The 19557-nt window shown below is 38.2% G+C and overlaps 5 protein-coding genes across 14 annotated transcripts in view; 3 read left to right on the top strand and 2 right to left on the bottom strand.

Moving 5' to 3' along the window:
• The window catches only part of mdn1 (midasin AAA ATPase 1), a 31030-nt gene extending 25446 nt beyond the window's left edge, over positions 1-5584 (top strand). For 6 of the 7 annotated variants that reach the window (XM_049756038.1, XM_049756037.1, XM_049756039.1 and 3 more), the window contains 20 exons: positions 65-226; positions 324-458; positions 543-675; positions 742-920; positions 1048-1173; positions 1269-1410; positions 1593-1873; positions 1939-2094; positions 2274-2375; positions 2471-2663; positions 2763-2936; positions 3006-3151; positions 3476-3565; positions 3872-3987; positions 4054-4228; positions 4353-4426; positions 4496-4610; positions 4713-4779; positions 4898-5040; positions 5123-5584. In XM_049756038.1, the coding sequence (XP_049611995.1) occupies positions 65-226; positions 324-458; positions 543-675; positions 742-920; positions 1048-1173; positions 1269-1410; positions 1593-1873; positions 1939-2094; positions 2274-2375; positions 2471-2663; positions 2763-2936; positions 3006-3151; positions 3476-3565; positions 3872-3987; positions 4054-4228; positions 4353-4426; positions 4496-4610; positions 4713-4779; positions 4898-5040; positions 5123-5308 (2895 nt within the window). In that variant the 3' untranslated portion in view covers positions 5309-5584. The remainder of the gene's footprint in view (positions 1-64; positions 227-323; positions 459-542; positions 676-741; positions 921-1047; positions 1174-1268; positions 1411-1592; positions 1874-1938; positions 2095-2273; positions 2376-2470; positions 2664-2762; positions 2937-3005; positions 3152-3475; positions 3566-3871; positions 3988-4053; positions 4229-4352; positions 4427-4495; positions 4611-4712; positions 4780-4897; positions 5041-5122) is intronic. The other variant, XM_049756036.1, reaches the window with a different exon arrangement.
• Positions 5585-5885: 301 nt separating this feature from the next.
• lyrm2 (LYR motif containing 2) lies at positions 5886-7127 on the bottom strand. Its single transcript, XM_049756048.2, has 3 exons — positions 6958-7127; positions 6171-6311; positions 5886-6092 (listed from the first exon to the last, which is right to left on the bottom strand). Exons 1-3 carry the CDS (start codon positions 7000-7002, stop codon positions 5997-5999), a joined length of 282 nt encoding a protein of 93 aa, XP_049612005.1. The 5' UTR covers positions 7003-7127; the 3' UTR covers positions 5886-5996.
• An 80-nt stretch (positions 7128-7207) lies between these two features.
• cfap206 (cilia and flagella associated protein 206) lies at positions 7208-11969 on the top strand. Of its 2 annotated transcripts, none has more exons than XM_049756040.2 (11): positions 7208-7727; positions 8498-8588; positions 8777-8965; positions 9565-9729; positions 9817-10025; positions 10138-10257; positions 10360-10558; positions 10624-10764; positions 11174-11349; positions 11472-11609; positions 11710-11969. In XM_049756040.2, exons 1-11 carry the CDS (start codon positions 7620-7622, stop codon positions 11929-11931), a joined length of 1758 nt encoding a protein of 585 aa, XP_049611997.1. In that variant the 5' UTR covers positions 7208-7619; the 3' UTR covers positions 11932-11969. The 2 variants fall into 2 exon arrangements, with proteins under 2 accessions (XP_049611997.1, XP_049611998.1); XM_049756041.2 differs by lacking the exon at positions 7208-7727 and adding an exon at positions 8140-8328.
• ube2j1 (ubiquitin-conjugating enzyme E2, J1) lies at positions 11965-15683 on the bottom strand. Of its 2 annotated transcripts, none has more exons than XM_049756046.2 (9): positions 15361-15683; positions 14746-14789; positions 14108-14181; positions 13876-14007; positions 13640-13724; positions 13312-13417; positions 13012-13141; positions 12777-12905; positions 11965-12715 (listed from the first exon to the last, which is right to left on the bottom strand). In XM_049756046.2, exons 2-9 carry the CDS (start codon positions 14774-14776, stop codon positions 12437-12439), a joined length of 966 nt encoding a protein of 321 aa, XP_049612003.1. In that variant the 5' UTR covers positions 14777-14789; positions 15361-15683; the 3' UTR covers positions 11965-12436. The 2 variants fall into 2 exon arrangements, with proteins under 2 accessions (XP_049612003.1, XP_049612002.1); XM_049756045.2 differs by lacking the exon at positions 15361-15683 and adding an exon at positions 14900-15098.
• On the top strand, positions 14430-19010 carry rad51 (RAD51 recombinase). 2 transcript variants are annotated; one of them, XM_049756044.2, is made up of 10 exons: positions 14430-14485; positions 16049-16134; positions 16450-16587; positions 16886-17003; positions 17082-17173; positions 17251-17345; positions 17435-17548; positions 17810-17939; positions 18041-18162; positions 18228-19010. In XM_049756044.2, the coding sequence occupies exons 2-10, from the start codon at positions 16051-16053 to the stop codon at positions 18349-18351; spliced, it is 1017 nt and encodes a 338-aa protein (XP_049612001.1). In that variant the 5' UTR covers positions 14430-14485; positions 16049-16050; the 3' UTR covers positions 18352-19010. The 2 variants fall into 2 exon arrangements, with proteins under 2 accessions (XP_049612001.1, XP_049612000.1); XM_049756043.2 differs by lacking the exon at positions 14430-14485 and adding an exon at positions 15792-15965.
• Positions 19011-19557: the final 547 nt, after the last annotated feature.

Raw genomic sequence — 19557 nt, 5'->3', positions numbered from 1 at the left:
TATTTTTTGGATTTTTTTTTCTTGAGCTCAGTTAATGAAATGCTTCATCTGTTTGTCTTTTCAGGAGGTAAACAGAGCGTGCAGGATGCTAGTGCGTGTGGAACCTCTGCTGGGGATTTACTCAGACCTGGTCCGTTACTTCCTGTCTGCGTCTGTAGGAGTGCACAGATGCACTGCCAAACTTCTATCAGTGTTGGCTAACGTCTTCACTGAACTCGCTCAGAAGGTACAGAGTCAACAAATGTCCACATTGTCGCGGTTCAGTTCATTATTTAGAAATTGAATAGTGTCCTCATTCATTTTCATCTTACGGTTCTCCTTAGGGTTTCTGCTTGCCTCAAGAACTAACACCTGGAGAAGGTGAAGGTGCCACTGAGTTTCATGATTATGAAGGTGGCGGAATTGGTGAAGGTGAAGGCACCAAGGATGTCAGTGAAACAATTTCCAGTGAAGATCAGGTCAACTTCATATGTTACAGTTAATTACCAGTAATGGATGTTTAACAAAAATGTATTTAAACTTCTGGTTCAATTTTATTTAAGGTGGAGGACACCTTTGCGGAGGGTCAGGAGAAAGAACATAAAGATGAGAAGAAAATGAAAGCAGAAGACAATGCTGTTGAGATGTCCGAGGACTTTGATGGCCAAACACATGATGGTGATGAAAATAGTGCTGGTATGTAAAATCATATCTTTCGAATGCTCTTTTTCGAACAATGATTTATACATCGCTGACTTACAGATGAAGATGAGTCGGATAAAGAGAATGACCAGGAGGAGATGGATAAAATGATGGGTGATCTGGGTGATGGACAAGCAGAAACTCTAGATGAGAGAATGTGGGGTGGGGACGATGAAGATGAGGATGATGAAGGAGGAAGTGACAAAGAGGACGAGTCTTCCCACCAGGGCATGGACCAGGTACCAAATTCTAAATTAAACTTAGTTTCATGACTACTATAACTATTACTAGAGTAGAGGAAGAGCTAAATACTCTTCAAATTATTAAAAAAAAAATTCATAATCTTGTACCTTCACACCTGTTTAGTCTGAATCCGTATTAGCTGCGAAGGAAGACAACTTGGATGCTACTGAAGGCGATAAAAATGAAGAAAAACGTAATGACCAGGCGGAGGCTGACGGGAAAGACAAAATCAACGAACAAAAAGATGAGGTAAGCATCCGAGAATGTTTATTTGGAGAAATTCCAACGTACCTCTTAATGTGCTTTGATACATTTCCAAATGTTTTTTTTTTTCTGTTTCCTAGAGAGATTTTGATGAGAATGAAGTGGATCCTTATCATGGCCAAGAAGATAAAAGACCTGAACCTGAGGCTATGGAGCTGCCTGATGATCTTAACCTGGACCAGGTTGACGACATGGGTGACGATGGAGATGGTGAAGGAGATGGTGAGCCTTGTTCTTGTTGAAGACCACATTGGTCCATTTACTTTTAATAGAAAAATAAGTAAATAAAGAAATAAAATCTTGGATAAAGTTGATATTGCATGATATGGACCCTTTAAACAAAATTATGAACTATACTTAATTAACATTTTTCACATTTTCTCCATTTTATTATTATTTTTCAGAAGAAAATCCATTTGATATTGACGAGCAAGCGATCGCCACAGAAGAGAATGGAGACGGACCAAAAGAGGGAGATGAGGAGCAGGAGGGAAATGAGCAGTTAGAGGAAGACAAATTAAACCAAGAAGACGATGACCACAGAGATCCGGAATCAAAGACTGAAACGGAAACGAGTGACGATATCAAAACCGAAGACAAAGAAGATGATCTAGCAACCGAAGACAAAGAATCAAAAACAGATGAGAAGCCGTCTGTTCCCAAAGAGGAAAGGACCGATCTTAAGGTAAAGATATTAACGGCTTTCTTTCCGTGACGGTTTTAGCTTGAATGTGCCACCCTTGCCTACAGGAGGATGCTGATGCTAAGGACGATGGTGAAGAACAGCCGGAGCCAGCTGAGAGGAAAGATCACAGCACTGATGGCCAAACCGGAGAGGAGAATTTCCAAAGTGATACTGCTGTGGAGCTGGCTGGAGAGGCATCAGAGAGAGATCAAGCAAAAGAGGTGATGTGCCGAATGGGATTTGATGTTTGCATGAATTGGGGTCTTTGGATAAGGTAATGTTTTTTAATGGCTGGACTTTATCGCTTTTAGGTTTTGGTTGTCTTGTCTATGTCGACAGCTGCTTCAAATGAACGGAAAAACTGTTCTTCAATACTTTCCCGTATACTTTAATTTCATAGGAGTGCGGAACTGGAGCTGCTGATGCTAACCAATCAGAAGGTCACCAGTCAAAACTGTCTTCCAGTATGGCATCACAGTCATTGACACATAACAACACTCAGGTAGTGTTGTTTGGAATTCTCTCTTTCTGTGAGCTTTTACATTTTTCTGATCTTTTTTTTTTTTACAATGAGCTTTGTCGAAATATGCGTTTCAGAGTTTTAAAAGAAAACCGGGACAAGCAGACAATGAGCGTTCGACGGGTGACTACAGTGAGTTTATTAACAAGCGTCTTCGTACGTTGGAGAGCTCACAGGAGCGGATGCAAGACAGCGGGCAACGTGAAACTAAACAAGAATCGGATCTATATGAACATATCAGCGAAGGGGCCTACGATAGACAAACATACGGTTCGTAGCAACTCCATTGTGAGCTGAATTATTAATGTGAGGTATGAAGACGTATTTTTTCTAAATATAGTAATTCATATGTTTGTTGAATGCTCTCAGATGTCGCCAATAAAGATCAGGAAGCAGCAGAGTGTCAACAGGTCAAAGATGGAAATCAGGACGAGGAGGATCTTTCAATGCAAATGGAGTACCAAGAAGATGATCTTCAAGATGCTGATGTTCAGGAACTTAAACATAAGCAGCTGGATACAACAGAGGCCATACAGGCGCAAGGTGCTGCTACTTGGGTCTTCATCCAACAATGTAAACAACTGCATACATTATTTTATTTTTTTCTTACAGAGAATGCAGAGATGCATCCGCAGAAGACGGAAAATAAAGACAACGAATGGGAGCACATCAGGCATCCCAGAGATAGAGAGGAAGCTGAGAAAAACACAGAATCAACTTTTCACACAATTCCTCTGATGCTCCTAGAAGCAACGCAGGTGCACGATCTGGTTGTTTTTCAGGACATGTGATGAAACAAAAAAAAATGCAGCTTTACTCACCCATCAGCACCATTCACAAAATTCTGGCATTTATTTTATTTATATTTATTTATATATATTTATAAAAAAAAATACATATATATATATATATATATATATTTTATATATATATTTTATATATTATATATATATATGTTTATAAAATATATATTTATATATTTATATTTATTTATAAAAAAAACTCTTGAATCTTGAATTTATTTATATTTATTTATTTATATTTATTTATATTTATTTATTCATGTGTTTGTTTGTTTTCAGCAGTTAGACAGAAACCCAGAAGACATCAGGAGCAAGATGGAGGTGCAATTATCAGTGTGGCAAAATATGACTCCAGGAACGCAGGAGGAGGTGTGTACCAACGTCTTCATAATATAGTACTGAAGTTTGATGAAAATATGGCGTTGGGCAGTATGTGTTGAAGTATTTACTGAAATAATTTTTGGGGGGAGAGATTTATGGTCAAAATTCTCCCTGAGCATTGTGTAGGTAGTTTGAGAAGCTTTATTTACAATGGTGACTTTATGATGATCAGATCATGTTTGATGATAAATTTATGCAAAAATCCAAAGTGTCCACACGCTGTTCTTTGCTACTGTTTGTAACAAATTTTTGAATGATGGATTGATAACTTTCAATTGATTTTGTGACCCCCAGGAGAATGCAGCAGCTTACATGTGGCGGCAATACAAGACAATGACTTCCCAATTATCCCAACAACTATCGGAGCAGCTACGCCTTATTTTGGAGCCGACGCAAGCTGCGAAGCTCAAGTGGGTAGAAATTTACTCATCCTATTTTGAAAAACATTTTTTTTTAAATGTTTTACTCTTCTACAGAGGTGATTACCGCACAGGAAAACGACTCAACATGAGAAAAGTCATCCCTTACATTGCCAGTCAGTTCCGCAAGGACAAGATCTGGTTGAGGAGGACAAAGCCTAGCAAGAGAGATTACCAGATCTGCCTGGCTGTGGATGATTCTTCCAGTATGGTGGACAACCATTCCAAACAGGTAAACCCTGCTCATCAGAGTTTGCACAGTCAATCCATCCTTCTGTTTATTATTGAAGAATTGCTCTTAAGAAAATTATTTTTTTTAAAAATATAGTAATTATAGTTACATACATGTCTTCCAGCTGGCGTTTGAATCGCTGTCAGTGATTGTCAATGCGCTCACTCTTCTAGAAGTTGGACAAGTGTCCGTTTACAGGTATGGTCATTTTCGGACTTATTTCCAGATTGCGTGTGAATGAAATATTGCTTTGTTCTCTTTGTTTAGTTTTGGTGAGGAGGTGCAGCTTCTCCACCCATTTCAGCAGCAATTCAATGATGATTCCGGATCTCGGATCCTCCGATTGTGTAAATTCCAGCAGAAGAAGACTAGAATTGCTCAGGTGGGAATTTAGCTCACTGGACAAAACATTTGAGTTTTTGTGCAAGTTTAATTTTTAGGCATATCTAATTTATTATGCCTTTATTTTGTGCCTCCTGTACAGTTCCTAGAGAGTGCCACCGATATGTTGGTTGGAGCACGAAAGCAGATTTTAAGATCTACAAATTCAGGTGATAACTTACACATTGATCCATCATATGAATTCATCTCATCCTCTTAAAAAAAAAAAAAAAACACGGAGCTCATGTCTCGTATTTTGTGCCTTAAACTTCACCCTCTGCTCCACAGAAACAGCCCAGCTTCTGATCATCGTATCAGACGGTAGGGGATTGTTCCTGGAAGGCAAAGAGCGTGTGACGACAGCAATACAAAGAGCACGCAGTGCAAATGTTTTCCTTATCTTTGTGGTACTTGACAATCCCAATTCCCGGGTAAGTTTCTTATTTTTTAGTCCATATATATTTCTACCTATTTCTGAATACATTTGATGCAATCTGTGGTGGTCTGATGCAGGACTCCATCCTGGACATCAAGGTGCCATTATTTAAAAACCCAGGAGAACTACCAGAGATCCGCTCCTATATGGAGGAGTTTCCATTTCCTTTCTACGTCATACTACGAGATGTGAATGCCTTGCCTGAGACCCTGAGCGACGCACTAAGGCAGTGGTTCGAACTTGTCACGACTGCAGACCAGTGAGCCGACCAGGTGACATTTATAACGAAAGAAATCTGAACACTTTACTCAATGTTGACTGATAATGGACTGATGAAGATAGTAAAGTTGTTCCTATGTTGCTTAAGAGAAAAGATGACTTGCTGCTCTAAATGTTTTTTTATATATATATATAAATTATTGCAGTTTGTCATTTACCATTTCATTTTTGTCTTGTTACATCACATTTGTAAATTACCATAATTGTGAATTGTGACAGAATTTTGTGAAACATCTTGGTAAAATCATATATTCCCCTTATGCTGTGTTTCGATGTTTTATTTAAGTGGAGACAATAACCAACATTTATTGTGAACATAAAAACTGAACTGTGGGATTTTTTTTTTTACGTCAGTGGCCTGCCCCAAACTTTATTAGCATGTGTATTTTCCCATGGGAGAGAAACAAAAAGTGTGCTTTGGGAAAATAAATCTTCCGATTGAATGTATTAGTATAAAAAATTATTTGGGGTGGGGGTTACTTTCAGTTTCTGGCCAGGCATCTTGATGTTTGTTAATAGTGTGAGTGTACGTGCCATTGTGTAGTAACTCCAAAGCATGTGTTTGCGTAATAACATTTTTACTGGTTCAAGCCATGTTCATTCATCCTTGAAGTGATTCCAAGTCAAAACAGTAGTTTCTATCAGTTTTCAGGAAGTCGAGAAGAGTAATCCTCAGAGGTTTTTTGAATTGGTTCCAGCCAATGCCAGGGACATTTGAAGCTCCTCCAGGTGCTTGTTTGCTTGTGTGATCATCATACGGATGGCATCCTGATGGAACGATCAGAGGGAAAACATCAGCACATTTATCATGGGAGGCCTACTTGAAATTGTGAATAGAATTTCTACCTGGTCTGTGGTATTCTGGTTCCTCTTAAATTCAGATTTTGCCCAGTCTTTGAGGTACTTTCTGTCCGTCTCATTTGGCACATGTTTTATAGTCCTCAACATTTTTCTATATATCCCCAAGACGGTCTGCCTCTGTAAAAACTAAGAGGGGCCGGGGGATTCAGATGCAAAATGATTGGCCATTCAGTTACTGATAGTGATTAAGTTGCTTGTCAAGGTACCATGCATACGTCCTACAGTGTAGAAAATGAGGGGTGTCAAACTCATTTTTTCGCGCGGGCCGCATTGTAGTCATAGTATCTTTCGGAGGGCCATTATGATTGTCAACCTAAATCAGGGGTGTCAAACTCATTTTTTTCGCGGGCCACATTGTAGTCATAGCTTCTTTCGGAGGGCCATTATGACTGTCAACCCAAATAAATGTATGAGCACCTCATATTATATACAGTAAAAGCTACAAAACAAACTGACAAATAACTTGTTTTCAAATCAGACCAGTAAAAACTGGTCAAATATTTAAAAAAAATATATATTAAAGGTGAAGACAATTTGCAATTCTAGTAATGACACACGAATTTGATGCACAATTTGTCTTCGCGGGCCACATAAAATGATGTGGCGGGCCGTATCTGGCCCCCGGGCCTTGAGTTTGACATCTGTGTCCTACACAGTTCACCTTGTCAAACTAATCAAAATATTTTCAATCACTATGGTCGCTACGATGTAAACTGTGAAGTCTTTACATCTGAATTATGTTTAATATTGATTATGCGTGTGCAGTATTTACCTGTTTTAAAGAAAGTGCAGTAGACGGTATTTTTGACGTTGTCATCTCTGGCAGACAAATATATTGTATATATTATAAATATGTCGCCTTATCCCTTTTGTGCGCTTGTTTCACACTTTTGCTGGGCTTCCATTACTGGCATGGGATATTACCCACAATTCATTGCGGATTTGACGAATCTCGCGAGACATCGGTGTTTCTCGGGAGAATTTGTTGTCCTGTGCCGAAAAACGATATATTTTCAAGCGTAAATATCAGCAGTTTAATCGATTCAAAACCTTTTACTCATTTATTTTGTAGATTTTTTAAGGAGTTTGTTCTTAAAAAATAGCAGCAGAAGAAACTGGACAAAGTGAGACTAAAACACTGTGGCGACCCCAATGGGGAACAGCCGAAAGGTTTCTCCAAAGGTTTAATGCTTTCATTTACTTATTTTTTGCATGTTTCTTCCCTTAGTGTGGGTAGGTTTCGCTAATCCTGAATTACCAGAATCAATAATTATTCCTGCCAAATAGAATGAAATCTCAAAAAGATCACCTTTAGCGCACTCTACTGGATTGAGTCTCCAGTCAGCCCGCTGTTGCTATGACGACCATTTCCGGCCAACAAGTCAAAACTGAAGTTGCAGCAAGCACGATTATAATATTTTTACGATTATAAAAATGTCTCGGGGTCTAGCTGTAAGTGTTGTTGAAGCTATCATTCGGGAATTGGTACACGAGTGTACCATGAGAGGAGCTACTCCACCGATAGATTTAATTCATTTGAAGGTAAGAAACACTATTTATTGCAATCTTTTTTGGTAGATTAGACCGGGAATTAGTCTGTATCATTTGTACAGGTGTAATAAACCAAGCATAAATGTGCCCAGTACATTTATTACCGGCGATGACACTCCTGGGAAATTGACATTTTATTATCCTTTAAATATCAACAGCTTATTTTACATTGATTAAAGAAACGCAAGTCACGCATTCTACACTTACCCGTAACGTGTATTTTTGACTTATTTGTGAGGAGCGTCGTCGAGTCTCCCATAACATCAAAAATAATTGCTGGTGACATAAAAGTGATTAAAAAGATTGCATCTACGGTAGCAACACTATGCAAATAAGAAGGCGATACCTACAACTAAGGTAACAACGCAGGTAAACGTGCATCAACGACTCTCTGCACTGACGTGCGGAAAAATGTGACGATTGCCTCAGGTATAAAAATGGATCCTGTCACTTACTAACAGCGAACAGAAGTCATTTTATAATTGCCAAAATGCTGCGCGTAAAAAGTGACCAAAACTCAAGAAAACCAAAAGCATGCAAGGCAAAGATGATCGCACCAATATCTAAAGGCAGCCGTGCACGCTCCGTAAAGGTAATGGGAAACTTTCGTCACGGCTGTAAAACTTATAAAAGAGAAAAACTCCTTCCATCGAGGCTGGAGCCTAAAGCATGTTGCGTTACATTTAAGTTACACAAAAAAATAACCTCAACTCTTTATTTACTGTATTAGTTTGATAATATACTTTTTTTTTTTTTTACAGATGTGCACGGAGACACCTCCAGCCACATACAATCCTTCCATTGACACAATCAAGATGCAAGTCTATTTTGACATGAATTACAATTCTAGACGTAAGTGAAAATTTGTCCAACTTGCACAATTTGTCATATGTTACAATTAGGGCTATCAGTTTAATGCGAAACAAACTGTATTTATTATTTTCAAACATCCTGAGGTGACAAAAAAAATGACAATACATTGATGTGTTCAACTGATCAACAAAATGAATATTTCAACCGTGACAGTATTTTCTACACAGGAGAGTTCCTTAAGGGAATTAGCTGGATGGTGGAGACAAGACTAAACCAAGTGAGCAGAGAGATCACTGACAGCAGGATGAAATCCAAAGAGCAATTAGATACCCTCTACCGTAAAATCATCACATACATCCTGCTAGGCTCTGGCATGGGCTCTCCTTCAGATGTCAGTTCCGTGCAAGAGGCTACAGGTAAACACGATAACTAAAGTACCGTATTGGCCCGAATATAAGACTGTTTTTTTGCATTGAAATAAGACTGAAAAAGTGGGGGTCGTCTTACATTCGGGGTCTAGACATTATAGCCATTTACAACGTTAGATGGGGCCACATATCTTTCAAGCGAATGCTGAACTTAACTCCCCAGGCCAAAGCGAACCCCTTTCACGAAGAAGAAAAAGAAAATAGCGTTAGCACGACGAAGAAAAAGAAAAAAATAGCGGTAAGAAAGAAAAGAGTAGAAAATAAAAGAAGAAATAACAGAAAATGGAAATAACAGAAGCCGTTCATTCACAAACGTGATTGCACTTAAGTTTACATAGTTAAATGTTCAGATATTAAGATGTGATAGACAGTTTTTGCATGATTTGAATGAGGCTGTTTCTTTCCAAAATATTGTTATATTTTGTTTCAGATGTACTGTAATTATTTTCTGTATAAAAATCAAATTTGGTGTTCAAAAAGTCTTTTTTTCAAACTTGAGTCTTGAAAATGAGGGGGTCGTCATATAATCAGGGTCATCTTATATTCGGGCCAATACGGTATGTATACTCACATTGTGCTTGTATCAGTTGCCTTGCAGAGTATTTTCCCATCAACTGAACTCGGAGCCTTTATGATCCTCCCAAAGCGAGATAAGGAGCAGCAGCTTTCTGAGCTCATGATGACTGTCACGGGAATTCGACTCTTCAACAAAGCTAACAAGAAAGAACAGGAGACAAACTTTTCGGAATTAAGTATGAGACAGCATCAATTTATACTGGAATTGTGGCATGTCTTATAAATACAGTATTACCATAATATTATTTTTTAACACTTTGCAGTGCCTCCAGCTCTCTCTGAAGCGCTTTCGGTCACCGGTGATGCCATAGAGGTCGAGCTGAGTGCCTCCCAAAGTTTGGCGTGGAACTACACAGCATTGTTAGAAAAGTATCGTGGCAGTTGGCCTGAAGAATATGATGTGTCCCCGGTTCAGCTAACACAAGCACTCTACAATGTCAGGCAAAGTGAAACATTTCTCCGGATGTTACTGGTGAGCAAACATTTATTTTATATTCATTTTTTTTTCCTGATCTGGTTATATTTTGCATTGTTTCTTTGCAAAAAAAAAAAATATTGATATGGCGTTCACTTTCTACCACCAGGCTGATTCACGTTTATGTTTAAAAAGAATCGAAATCTTACAGAAGGACATCTCATCACAAATATACTTGCTGAAAACATCTGTGCAGCCCAAGACAGCTGTGCTCACCGCAAAAGTTTTTGTAAGTTATTTGGTGATTGCTATAAGAATAAGTAATGACAATCTGTTATAGACATTATTACTATTATTAAGACTGTTATTATTATTCACTTTTTTTTTTCAGCCATTGTTCAAGGCCCTGTCAAAACTATGGTCAGAACTTCAAGATGAAGCAGAGCTGCTGAACATTTTAAACAACATTGCACTCAGATTGCAGTTCTTCCGTACTTCTCCGGACAATATTTTCCCCAAACATCCTTTGGGGAAACTACTGGAGGGAGTAGAAGTAAAAACAGACAAACAAAGAATGGATGAGCACATAGGTATGGCTGACAGTAGCAAATCATTTGACCAGAATATAAATTGTAATCTGAATTTCTTCAAACAGGCCAGTGCATTGACCCATTACAGATGAAGGAGCACGAGTGGCTCCACCCTGAATCTGCTGACATGCTTATTGACCTACCATTGCAGTATAATGGATACTGTGGCTACACCCTTGTTAACAATGATGGTCTTATTCTTCCAGGTAACAGAACTTTATGGTACCAATAATATATGATCAGATCAAATAAAGCCTGGCTTCACAGCATTTACCAGAACAGACAAGAAAAAATTAGGGGTGCTAATTGAGTTGATAAATTATAAATCAATTATTAAACACAATAAATCGGCAAATTTACTCATCACATATGCGCGAGTAGATAAATATTTTTTTTGCTTAAATCGAGAGGCAAAATGCCTGATTTGTGTACAGCCACTAAAACTAGTACAATAATAAATCAAACTATCAAAATGCATCCATTAATCTTACAGAAATATTCATAATGGAATTTTATTCATCTCTTTTTTTTTTAAACGTGTGCAATGTCACATGCTATATTCACCAATTATAACTAAACATAAGAACGTCTTCACATGTGACATTCCCCTCATAGGGAATCCATACATTGGTGTGCTCAAGTACAAGGAGAAACTGTATGTCTTCATCTCCAAAGAAGCTGCTATAAAATTTGCCTACAACGCTGATTACTTCATTGAACTGGTGACAGAAAAAGCCAAGAGTTCACCTGAATTGATTAATCTTCTCAAACTCCATGAAACTCCATCTTGCGTAAGATATTTGTTGTACAATTGTACTTTGTAAATTGTGTGCAATCTCAGGCTACAACCTACCACCATCTCCATCATCAAATCATAACACACAGATAAATTAATGCTTTGGATGTTTTACAGGTGCAAGCAGGAAAGAAGCCACTACTTGTGAGTAAGTCTGAGAGCTGGACTCAAACAGATCTTCACGTAATGGCGACAAATATTGTGAAGTCGTATGAATGGAATGAGTGGGAACTGCGAAGGTCAGCTATCAAACTGGTAAGTCCAAATATTCAATCATTAATATTTTACATCAAATGTCATCAATAGAGTAAAATTTGGAGAAGATGGGATTATCATTATTACTTGAAAATTCTAGGCAGATCTTCGGACAAGAGTCACACATTCAACTCAAACTCATCTGAGCCACATGAGACGGGAAAATGACACTCAAACATGGCTCCCCAAGCAGGTTGGTTGTCAAACTAAGAGAGATGGTCAGACAGGTGTCCCGAAACCACAGATATTCCTGGCTGGCCTTAGAGGATGCAGAGACGGAAAAATGGAAAAAGTCAACCTTACCAGATCTATTAATGAATAATTGGTGTCTTACCAAATAAATTGAAGCGATACCTTGCATTTTGAGATGTTTTTATTTATTGTCTTGTTTCTTAAAGGCCTTAAATGATAAATTGATAGAGACGATGAGTTATCTGATTTAAGTGCTCGCTGAGTCTGCAGGTATGATTGTATCTTAAAATATTAAGTATCACAAGGTGTCAAAAATATTTAAAAAAAAAAAAATAAGCCTGATGGCAAAATGAAAATCAAAATAATTATTTACAGATACACAATTATGGAACGTGCTGTGAGCAACATCGGCTCGATTTGAAACAACTTTTAATACGAAAGCTGTGATTTCAAATCCAAAGCAATGCAACCATGCCATCTCTCATTTGTCATTTGTTATGTAAAAGCTTGAATTTTACCTAGCTGGGCTTCCACCTCTTCCCGTTGAAAAGACCAACATGGCAGTATATTCTAGCGATAGTATGAAGGGGGCTACAATAGGATTGATAATAATAGGAAGTGCTAATAAGTAATAGCTAGGAAAAGTCATACTCAAACTTGTAGTCATGGGCCAGGTAAATCCTACGGAAAATAAGTGCAGCCAGGATCAGAGAGAGCACCACTATAAGCATAGCGGAGCCTGCGTGGCTCTCATCTTGTGCCTCGTGGACCCCTGCAATTAAAGGTGGTCTGTTTGGAGCTTCTCTGTTGTCTCTTTGAGCATGCCGGACACGACGCTGCCGTGGACTGTGAGGATGATCAGTGTCCAAAGGAGTTTGCGGCCTTTCCACTCTCGCAGCTGCTGGCACTTCTGCCTGTAGAGGAGGATAAATAAATTTGATAGTGTACTTCCTATTTCTCAGAGATCAACCATACCTGCTCAGTCTGGGGCGGATCGACAACTGCGTCGCCTGAAGAATACGGGGCGGCTTCCGGGGTAAGATTGGAAACCTTGGTGTCAACGTCACTCTGGTTCCCCGTTTTACTGGATGAACTTGAGTCTGCCTGAAGTTAGAATAAACATTTTGACAATGCTTGACTTTACATCCATTAAACAAAAACACTTTATTTGAAGGTCCCAAATTCCAGGCCCACCCATTTTATTTTGTACCTTGTAGTTCATTTGTTGAGTGAAATCATTTGCCATGTGATCCTCTGGGCTGAGGTTGCTGTTTGGGGTCAGAGGCAGGAGTGCTGAGCGCAATGTACAACTACATGTCTCGCAGCAAAAATCCTGGGACCTGCAAAAGAAGAAATTTAATATAACCAGGGGTTCACATAAAGTGCTTCCAGTGAATTATACATGCCAAAAACACATTTTTATTACTTTTGTTAATTTTTTATCAAAGGAAGATGTTTGAGATGTCACTAACCAAAACATATTTATTGAGCATTTAACTGAAAATCGTACTTTTTGGCAAGGACCCTCCGCTCTTCTGGTGTATAATCAAGAGATCCAATTGCACCCTCTCCTTTTGTTGGCATGAATCCAATTATGGCAATTAGAGCAGTCCGTACTGAAATATAAACAGAAAAATTCAAGTAAACATAACAAAAAAAACATTAAAAACAGCAGACTATTTTAAGAGTGAAATAATTATCCTAACTTTGAAGGTCAGCGTATATTATTCCGTGAGCTGCAACGATGTGTTGCAACTGTCTTGAGAATTTTTTTTATTTATTATAATATTATATTATACATAATGGTGTTTGAACACATACATAAGTAAGAAACCTACTGCTCCATGAAGGCTGCCATGTCTCTGGATGGTGACCCGATATACTCAGACAGATCTTCTTCCCGATTTCAAATCTTCCATTAGGCTGGGTATGTGCAAAGAAGACAAATAGTGGATTGAGTTAAAAGACATGACCTGAGGTTTGTTGTTTCTCTTTAAAGCATGACGGTCAAAATGTCAACCACTCTGGATTTTACTGCTGCACGTACATGATATTAATCTGAAGTGTGTCTTACTGTGAGAAGAATAATGCTGGGAGGCTTCATTGGATACTCCGGGGGAAGCACAATCCTGCCATGGTAGATGCCACCATCAAAATCTGAATCTGGGGGTCCACGTACGGAGAAGTGCCATTCAAATAGGTTATCCTAAAAGGTCACGTTAAAGTAGATTATGTTGAGCACATGCTTACCATAAATCTGAAAAAAATAAAATGGTCCCATTACATCTGTCCTGTGGTAAACTTACTTCCAATGGCTGGGCATGGTAGTGTTCTGTGGGCTCTCTTAATTCAGCAGCCTCTTTCATCAACCTCTTCACCGCTAGTCAAAAAAATAAAAACATGGATATGTTAAATTGATTGCAAATGTAGATGGGTGGTTGTCAAAAAAAAAATGGTCCAGCCCAAAATGAACTTGTTAAAAAAATGTATTTTTATTTGTTACTATTTACAATTTCTTTCAGCCAACCGGAAGTACACAAGACGTTTTGTTTCACGTGTTTCGTGAAAAATTGAACAGTTATGCCGTTTGACAATTTCCATGTATTATGTGACGAATCTGCAGACTAGAAACACAAGATTACTGCTGACCTAGCTTTAAGCCACATCCGGATTCGTAACACCAGGTTTAGTGAATCTTATTCTAACTCTACTATAATATTATAACATTTGGTCGTGGAAATCCAATTTTCAAAACATTCCAAACCATTAGATAGAACATCGAAAAAATAAAATAAAAAAAAGGTAACTTGCGAGTGTAAGACATGTTTAAAATATACGCATTCACTCGATGATGTCGACTATTTTGGGGGAGAATGGACGTAACAAACACGTCATTCTACTGAGGTTTAAATAGTGTAGCACACTGGGTAGAAATGCAACTTACCAGGACTCTTGAGGTTATATTTACTCTCCATAATCTTCAATCACCTGCAAGAAGATATACCGTCGCAGTTAAATTGTAAAATCGCTATTTAAATCTGTCAAATTCGTATAGGTTAGCTAAATTGAGCTATTTAGTCAGCATTAGTGAACCTCACGATCTACTGAAAGCTTGGTCGGATCGATCATTTGTCACGCACTCAGGTATAAAACGTACTACGTCTAATTTCAGACGTCACAAAATAATATATGATATCCGTTTTAAACCGAGTTTTAAAACGTCCGTAGCTTTTTGCGTGACATCAAACATTAAACTCGAAAGTAGGGGGAGCCCACTGGACTAAAACAGTTTAGCACATAGACTTGTGTACTAGATCCTCCCTTGAAAAGCTTGGCACGATAATCTATACATTATTACGTCAGCCATATTGGATGTGGAGGAATGACTCAAAACAAATGGACTGAATTTTATAAAGCGACAACATATAGAGTGCTCTAAACTAATAATGCATGGAGGAACATAGGTGGATTATCACCAGACACAGATTTATTTTTTTAATGCTATAATGGAAAAAAAATGAGTGATAAAGGTAAAGCCAGGAGAAAGATCTGCACTAACCTCTTGGGAAGATTATGGAGAGGATGGTCAATAGCAGGTTAGTGTCAGTGACTGCTGGAAGGTCCCTATTTTTTTTTGTAAAAATTATTATTATTAAGGCCCAACCAGCAAACGCTTCGAGGACCCTGTCATTGTTCTTCTCCATAAAGACAAGCATTTTTGAGGAACTAAACGAGCGGTGATTGCTGTGGGGAACCTTTATTTTCTTTGTTATTATTATTATTATTTTCTAATCATTTTTATTATTATTATTTTGTGATTGCACGCAAAAAAACGAAGCAGATCCTTTACACTAGCCATCACGATAGTTTGTTTATATCCAGGTGAAGATCCGGAAGTGCGATGCGGCATTTCCGTTTTCCTGCTTTATATGTCGCGATGATGACGTATAACTTGAAGTTGTGCGAGAGTTCGTGCACGATAAACGTGATGTCTTTGTCCAATCAAAATCCACATGCTAAGAACTGACGTCATGAGTACGCGTTCGAGCGGGAAGACGAATTATATACCGAAGACAAAATAGAATTTAACTGAGATTGATCCAACTTTGGCCTTAACAAATTCTGCCTTAAATCGTGCACCACAATCGGAAACCTTGCGTTAAGGTAAATCAGTTTGTTAGTCTTAGCTTATTTTGAGTTGCAGTAGAACCGCTGTTTTCCTTGATTCATTGCGTTTTTCAATTTAGATATGGCGATGAGATGTGAGGGTGCAGTTGAAAATGAATTTGAAGAGGAAGAAAACTGTGGGCCACAGCCTCTAAGCAGACTAGAGGTATGTCATCTTTTTTACAATTCATTTTTTATTGATTTTTCCATTGATATAACAACAAACCTATCCACATAAAAATAATGTAAACAAACCAACCCCTAAACAGAACTGACAGGAAAAAAGGCTATACACCACTTATATAACAGTATGTGTGTGTGTGTGTGTGTGTGTATGTGTGTATATGTATATACACTTGCACACACACACACATTTATTTCTCCCCCTTGGAATTTTTAGCTTTGTAGATCTTATGGCAATCTGTTTTGTAACGTCTTTAATTTCACCCCTATTTTTTGTGTCATTCAAATTTCTCTGCAGCAATTTGGAATAGGTGCCAGTGACATCAAGAAACTGGAGGAAGCAGGTTTCCACACCATTGAGGCTGTGGCCTATGCTCCAAAGAAGGAGCTGCTTAACATAAAAGGAATTAGTGAAGCCAAAGCTGATAAAATCAGAGTAAGTTTTCATTTGTGGAATTATGTTTTTTTTTTTTTCAGGGCTACAATAAATAGCCAATATCAATAAAAATTGAAGTTGGACAGTCACAACAAGCTTTGTGGTTCTGTAATGGCCAATGAAATATGAAACACAAAATTTGATGCCCCACCCTTTACAATATTTCAATTAGACTTGTAAACAATCATAGACACAGTTTTTATAAAATGGCAGTTTTTGTTCCAATTGATTTTATGCAGCTATTAACCCATTATCACATGCTGAGTCAATCTGCTAACTCAACTGATTTGCTCTGCAGACTGAATCAGCAAAGCTGGTACCTATGGGCTTCACTACAGCCACCGAGTTCCACCAGAGAAGAGCAGAAATCATCCAAATCTCTACAGGGTCGAAGGAATTGGACAAGCTCCTACAGGGTGTGTAAATATTTGGACATTTGGACACTCGAAAAAGAAGTAAAAAGTAAACACTTAGACTTTTTGTTTCTCTTGAAGGTGGTATCGAGACTGGTTCCATTACAGAGATGTTTGGGGAGTTTCGGACAGGGAAGACCCAACTGTGCCATACACTCGCTGTCACATGTCAGGTACCATCTTATTTGTTTGAATGTCAAATTACATCGTTTTCTGGTAATTATGGTAATTTTCTTTGTCCATCCCACAGTTACCTATGGATCAAGGAGGTGGAGAAGGTAAAGCCATGTACATTGACACAGAGGGAACCTTCAGACCAGAGAGACTCCTGGCTACAGCCGAAAGGTGATTGGGGAGATGATATATTGTACCATTAATAAAATGTCAAATAAAAAAATGAAGGATTTGTCCAGTAACTGTTTTGGATCAACTAGGTATGGGCTGGTGGGCAGTGATGTTCTGGACAACGTGGCCTACGCTCGAGCTTTCAACACGGATCATCAGACGCAGCTACTGTATCAGGCATCTGCCATGATGGCTGAATCCAGGTCAGTTTGGAGAAAGGATTTGTGATTATTTATTTGAAGGCTCGGCACCAATTGAGTTAGGCAATGTTTTGGACCAATGGTGTTCTGAATTCAACTGTCAAATTATTGCAGGAGGCCAAACAGCTGTTTTATTGTGAATTTGTTTTGGACAATCTAATTTCTTTCATCCATGTACTAAAAGTTAAAAAAAAAAAAAAAGTCTTTTGAGGGGCCTGCAATGTATTTGAATTGTAAGCCTTTGCATTTATCTGGTCTTGACAGATATGCTCTACTAATAGTCGACAGTGCCACAGCTCTGTATAGAACTGACTACTCAGGCCGAGGTGAGCTGTCCGCCAGACAAGGACACTTGGGACGCTTTCTTCGTATGCTGCTCAGGCTGGCTGATGAGGTATGGTGCCATGATTAATTATATATGTATTTATGATCTGTCAATTGTACGCATTTATTAATCTTTTTTTTTTTTTTCCCCCAAACCTGTCTTCACAACAGTTTGGTGTTGCAGTGGTAATAACCAACCAAGTGGTTGCACAGGTAGATGGTGCTGCCATGTTCTCTGCTGATCCAAAGAAGCCAATTGGGGGCAACATTCTGGCTCATGCATCCACTACACGGTAACTGAATTGATGAAAAAAAAGGCCCTGTTTACACCCTGTTACATCATTTGTTTTCTTTGCAGATTATATCTGAGAAAAGGCAGAGGAGAAACAAGAATATGTAAAATCTACGATTCACCTTGCCTACCTGAGGCGGAAGCCATGTTTGCCATTAATGCTGATGGAGTGGGGGATGCTAAAGACTGAAGATGTTGTGCATCAAACATGATAAAAGTGTCTAAACAAAGTCATGAAACTCCTAAAAAAAACATCTGTGATGTGGTAAGAACTATTTCTGCCAGGAAAACTAAAATCTGTTAAGGTCAGACTGAGTCAACGTGGAGGTTGAAGCTACTGCGTGTGTGTGCTCGCGCGTGTGTCTGTGTATACGTGTGCGCATGAATAATTTAAGTTGCAGTATATGACAAAATAAACAATATGAAAATAGCTAAGTAGCTGATGTGTGATTGCATTCTGATAAATGATGCTCTCACTGAGTAAAGATTTTTGTAACCAAGATACTAAGACGTAATCTCGTTATGTCCGTTTGTGTATGAGTGCTTCATACATTTACTCCTATCCTCGAATTATTTCAAATTTTTACAAAATGGCAGAAAATACACACATTGTTTCTTTGTCATCGGATGACGCGTTGAAGCCATGCTCCGCCGAGGTCCCTGCGGGGTGAACGACGCATCTTCATTGAGACAAGCGTCAGTAAACAAGTATACTGAAATATAGAATATTATTTAAGCAAAGGTTTGTTGACTTTTTTTTAAAAATTCTCTTTTTTCTTAAACATTTTTGTGGTTTACATGTCCATCAATCTGCTTTACAAAATAAACATTGATTTGTTGACTTTTTCATCCGCTGTTGTTAATATTAGTACAATATATTTGTTGTACGCTAGATGGCGGCATTCACCTTCCAATCCATCTTCCTGCACAACCAACGCTGCTCTAACTTGACCTCGAAAACTTGAGGTAACTTGCAAGCCTATCAAACACTTTCAGCTTCAAATACAACAACATATTCAATAAAATGATGTGTGCACTATGTTATATTTTTGATCATGTAGGTCATCAACCAGCCTGAAAAAGTATTCTGGTAGCATTTACATATAGAGGAGATAATGGGCCTACTATGTGGTCAGTGTGCCATTTCTGTTGGGTGGGAGTTTCCAGCTATACAGCTAGGGGAAGCAGCACAGGATGTCCTTTTCCACATTCCTTCAGGATAGAATAGCTCGGTGTGCGTGGTGGACTTTATCATATTTATGTTATAGTTCAATATCTTAATCAGACCACTGCATTCAGTCAATAATGCTGCTGTTTTATTTATATATTATATATTATAATAATAATAATTATATATAATTAATATTATATATCTTATTATTATATATATATATAT

Source organism: Syngnathus scovelli, chromosome 20 (assembly GCF_024217435.2).
Source record: "Syngnathus scovelli strain Florida chromosome 20, RoL_Ssco_1.2, whole genome shotgun sequence".
NCBI lineage: Eukaryota > Metazoa > Chordata > Actinopteri > Syngnathiformes > Syngnathidae > Syngnathus > Syngnathus scovelli.
The sequence above is the reverse complement of the archived record's forward strand: the minus strand, read 5'-3'. Positions and strand labels throughout refer to the sequence as shown.

Coding starts and splice junctions, on each gene's coding strand:
- cfap206 (XM_049756040.2), top strand. CDS start 7,620: ATGTCTCGGGGTCTAGCTGTAAGTGTTGTTGAAGCTATCATTCGGGAA. Junction 10,258..10,359: donor TGCTCACCGCAAAAGTTTTT/GTAAGTTATTTG, acceptor TTTTTTTTTCAG/CCATTGTTCAAGGCCCTGTC. Junction 11,610..11,709: donor GAAGGTCAGCTATCAAACTG/GTAAGTCCAAAT, acceptor TGAAAATTCTAG/GCAGATCTTCGGACAAGAGT.
- ube2j1 (XM_049756046.2), bottom strand. CDS start 14,776: ATGGAGAGTAAATATAACCTCAAGAGTCCTG. Junction 13,142..13,311: donor CGGAGGGTCCTTGCCAAAAA/GTACGATTTTCA, acceptor CTTCTTTTGCAG/GTCCCAGGATTTTTGCTGCG. Junction 12,906..13,011: donor CTCAACAAATGAACTACAAG/GTACAAAATAAA, acceptor TTCTAACTTCAG/GCAGACTCAAGTTCATCCAG.
- rad51 (XM_049756044.2), top strand. CDS start 16,051: ATGGCGATGAGATGTGAGGGTGCAGTTGAAAATGAATTTGAAGAGGAA. Junction 17,346..17,434: donor CTCCTGGCTACAGCCGAAAG/GTGATTGGGGAG, acceptor TGGATCAACTAG/GTATGGGCTGGTGGGCAGTG. Junction 17,940..18,040: donor TGCTCAGGCTGGCTGATGAG/GTATGGTGCCAT, acceptor TCTTCACAACAG/TTTGGTGTTGCAGTGGTAAT.
- lyrm2 (XM_049756048.2), bottom strand. CDS start 7,002: ATGACAACGTCAAAAATACCGTCTACTGCACTTTCTTTAAAACAG. Junction 6,312..6,957: donor CTGCACTTTCTTTAAAACAG/GTAAATACTGCA, acceptor GGCCCCTCTTAG/TTTTTACAGAGGCAGACCGT. Junction 6,093..6,170: donor ACCAGAATACCACAGACCAG/GTAGAAATTCTA, acceptor TCGTTCCATCAG/GATGCCATCCGTATGATGAT.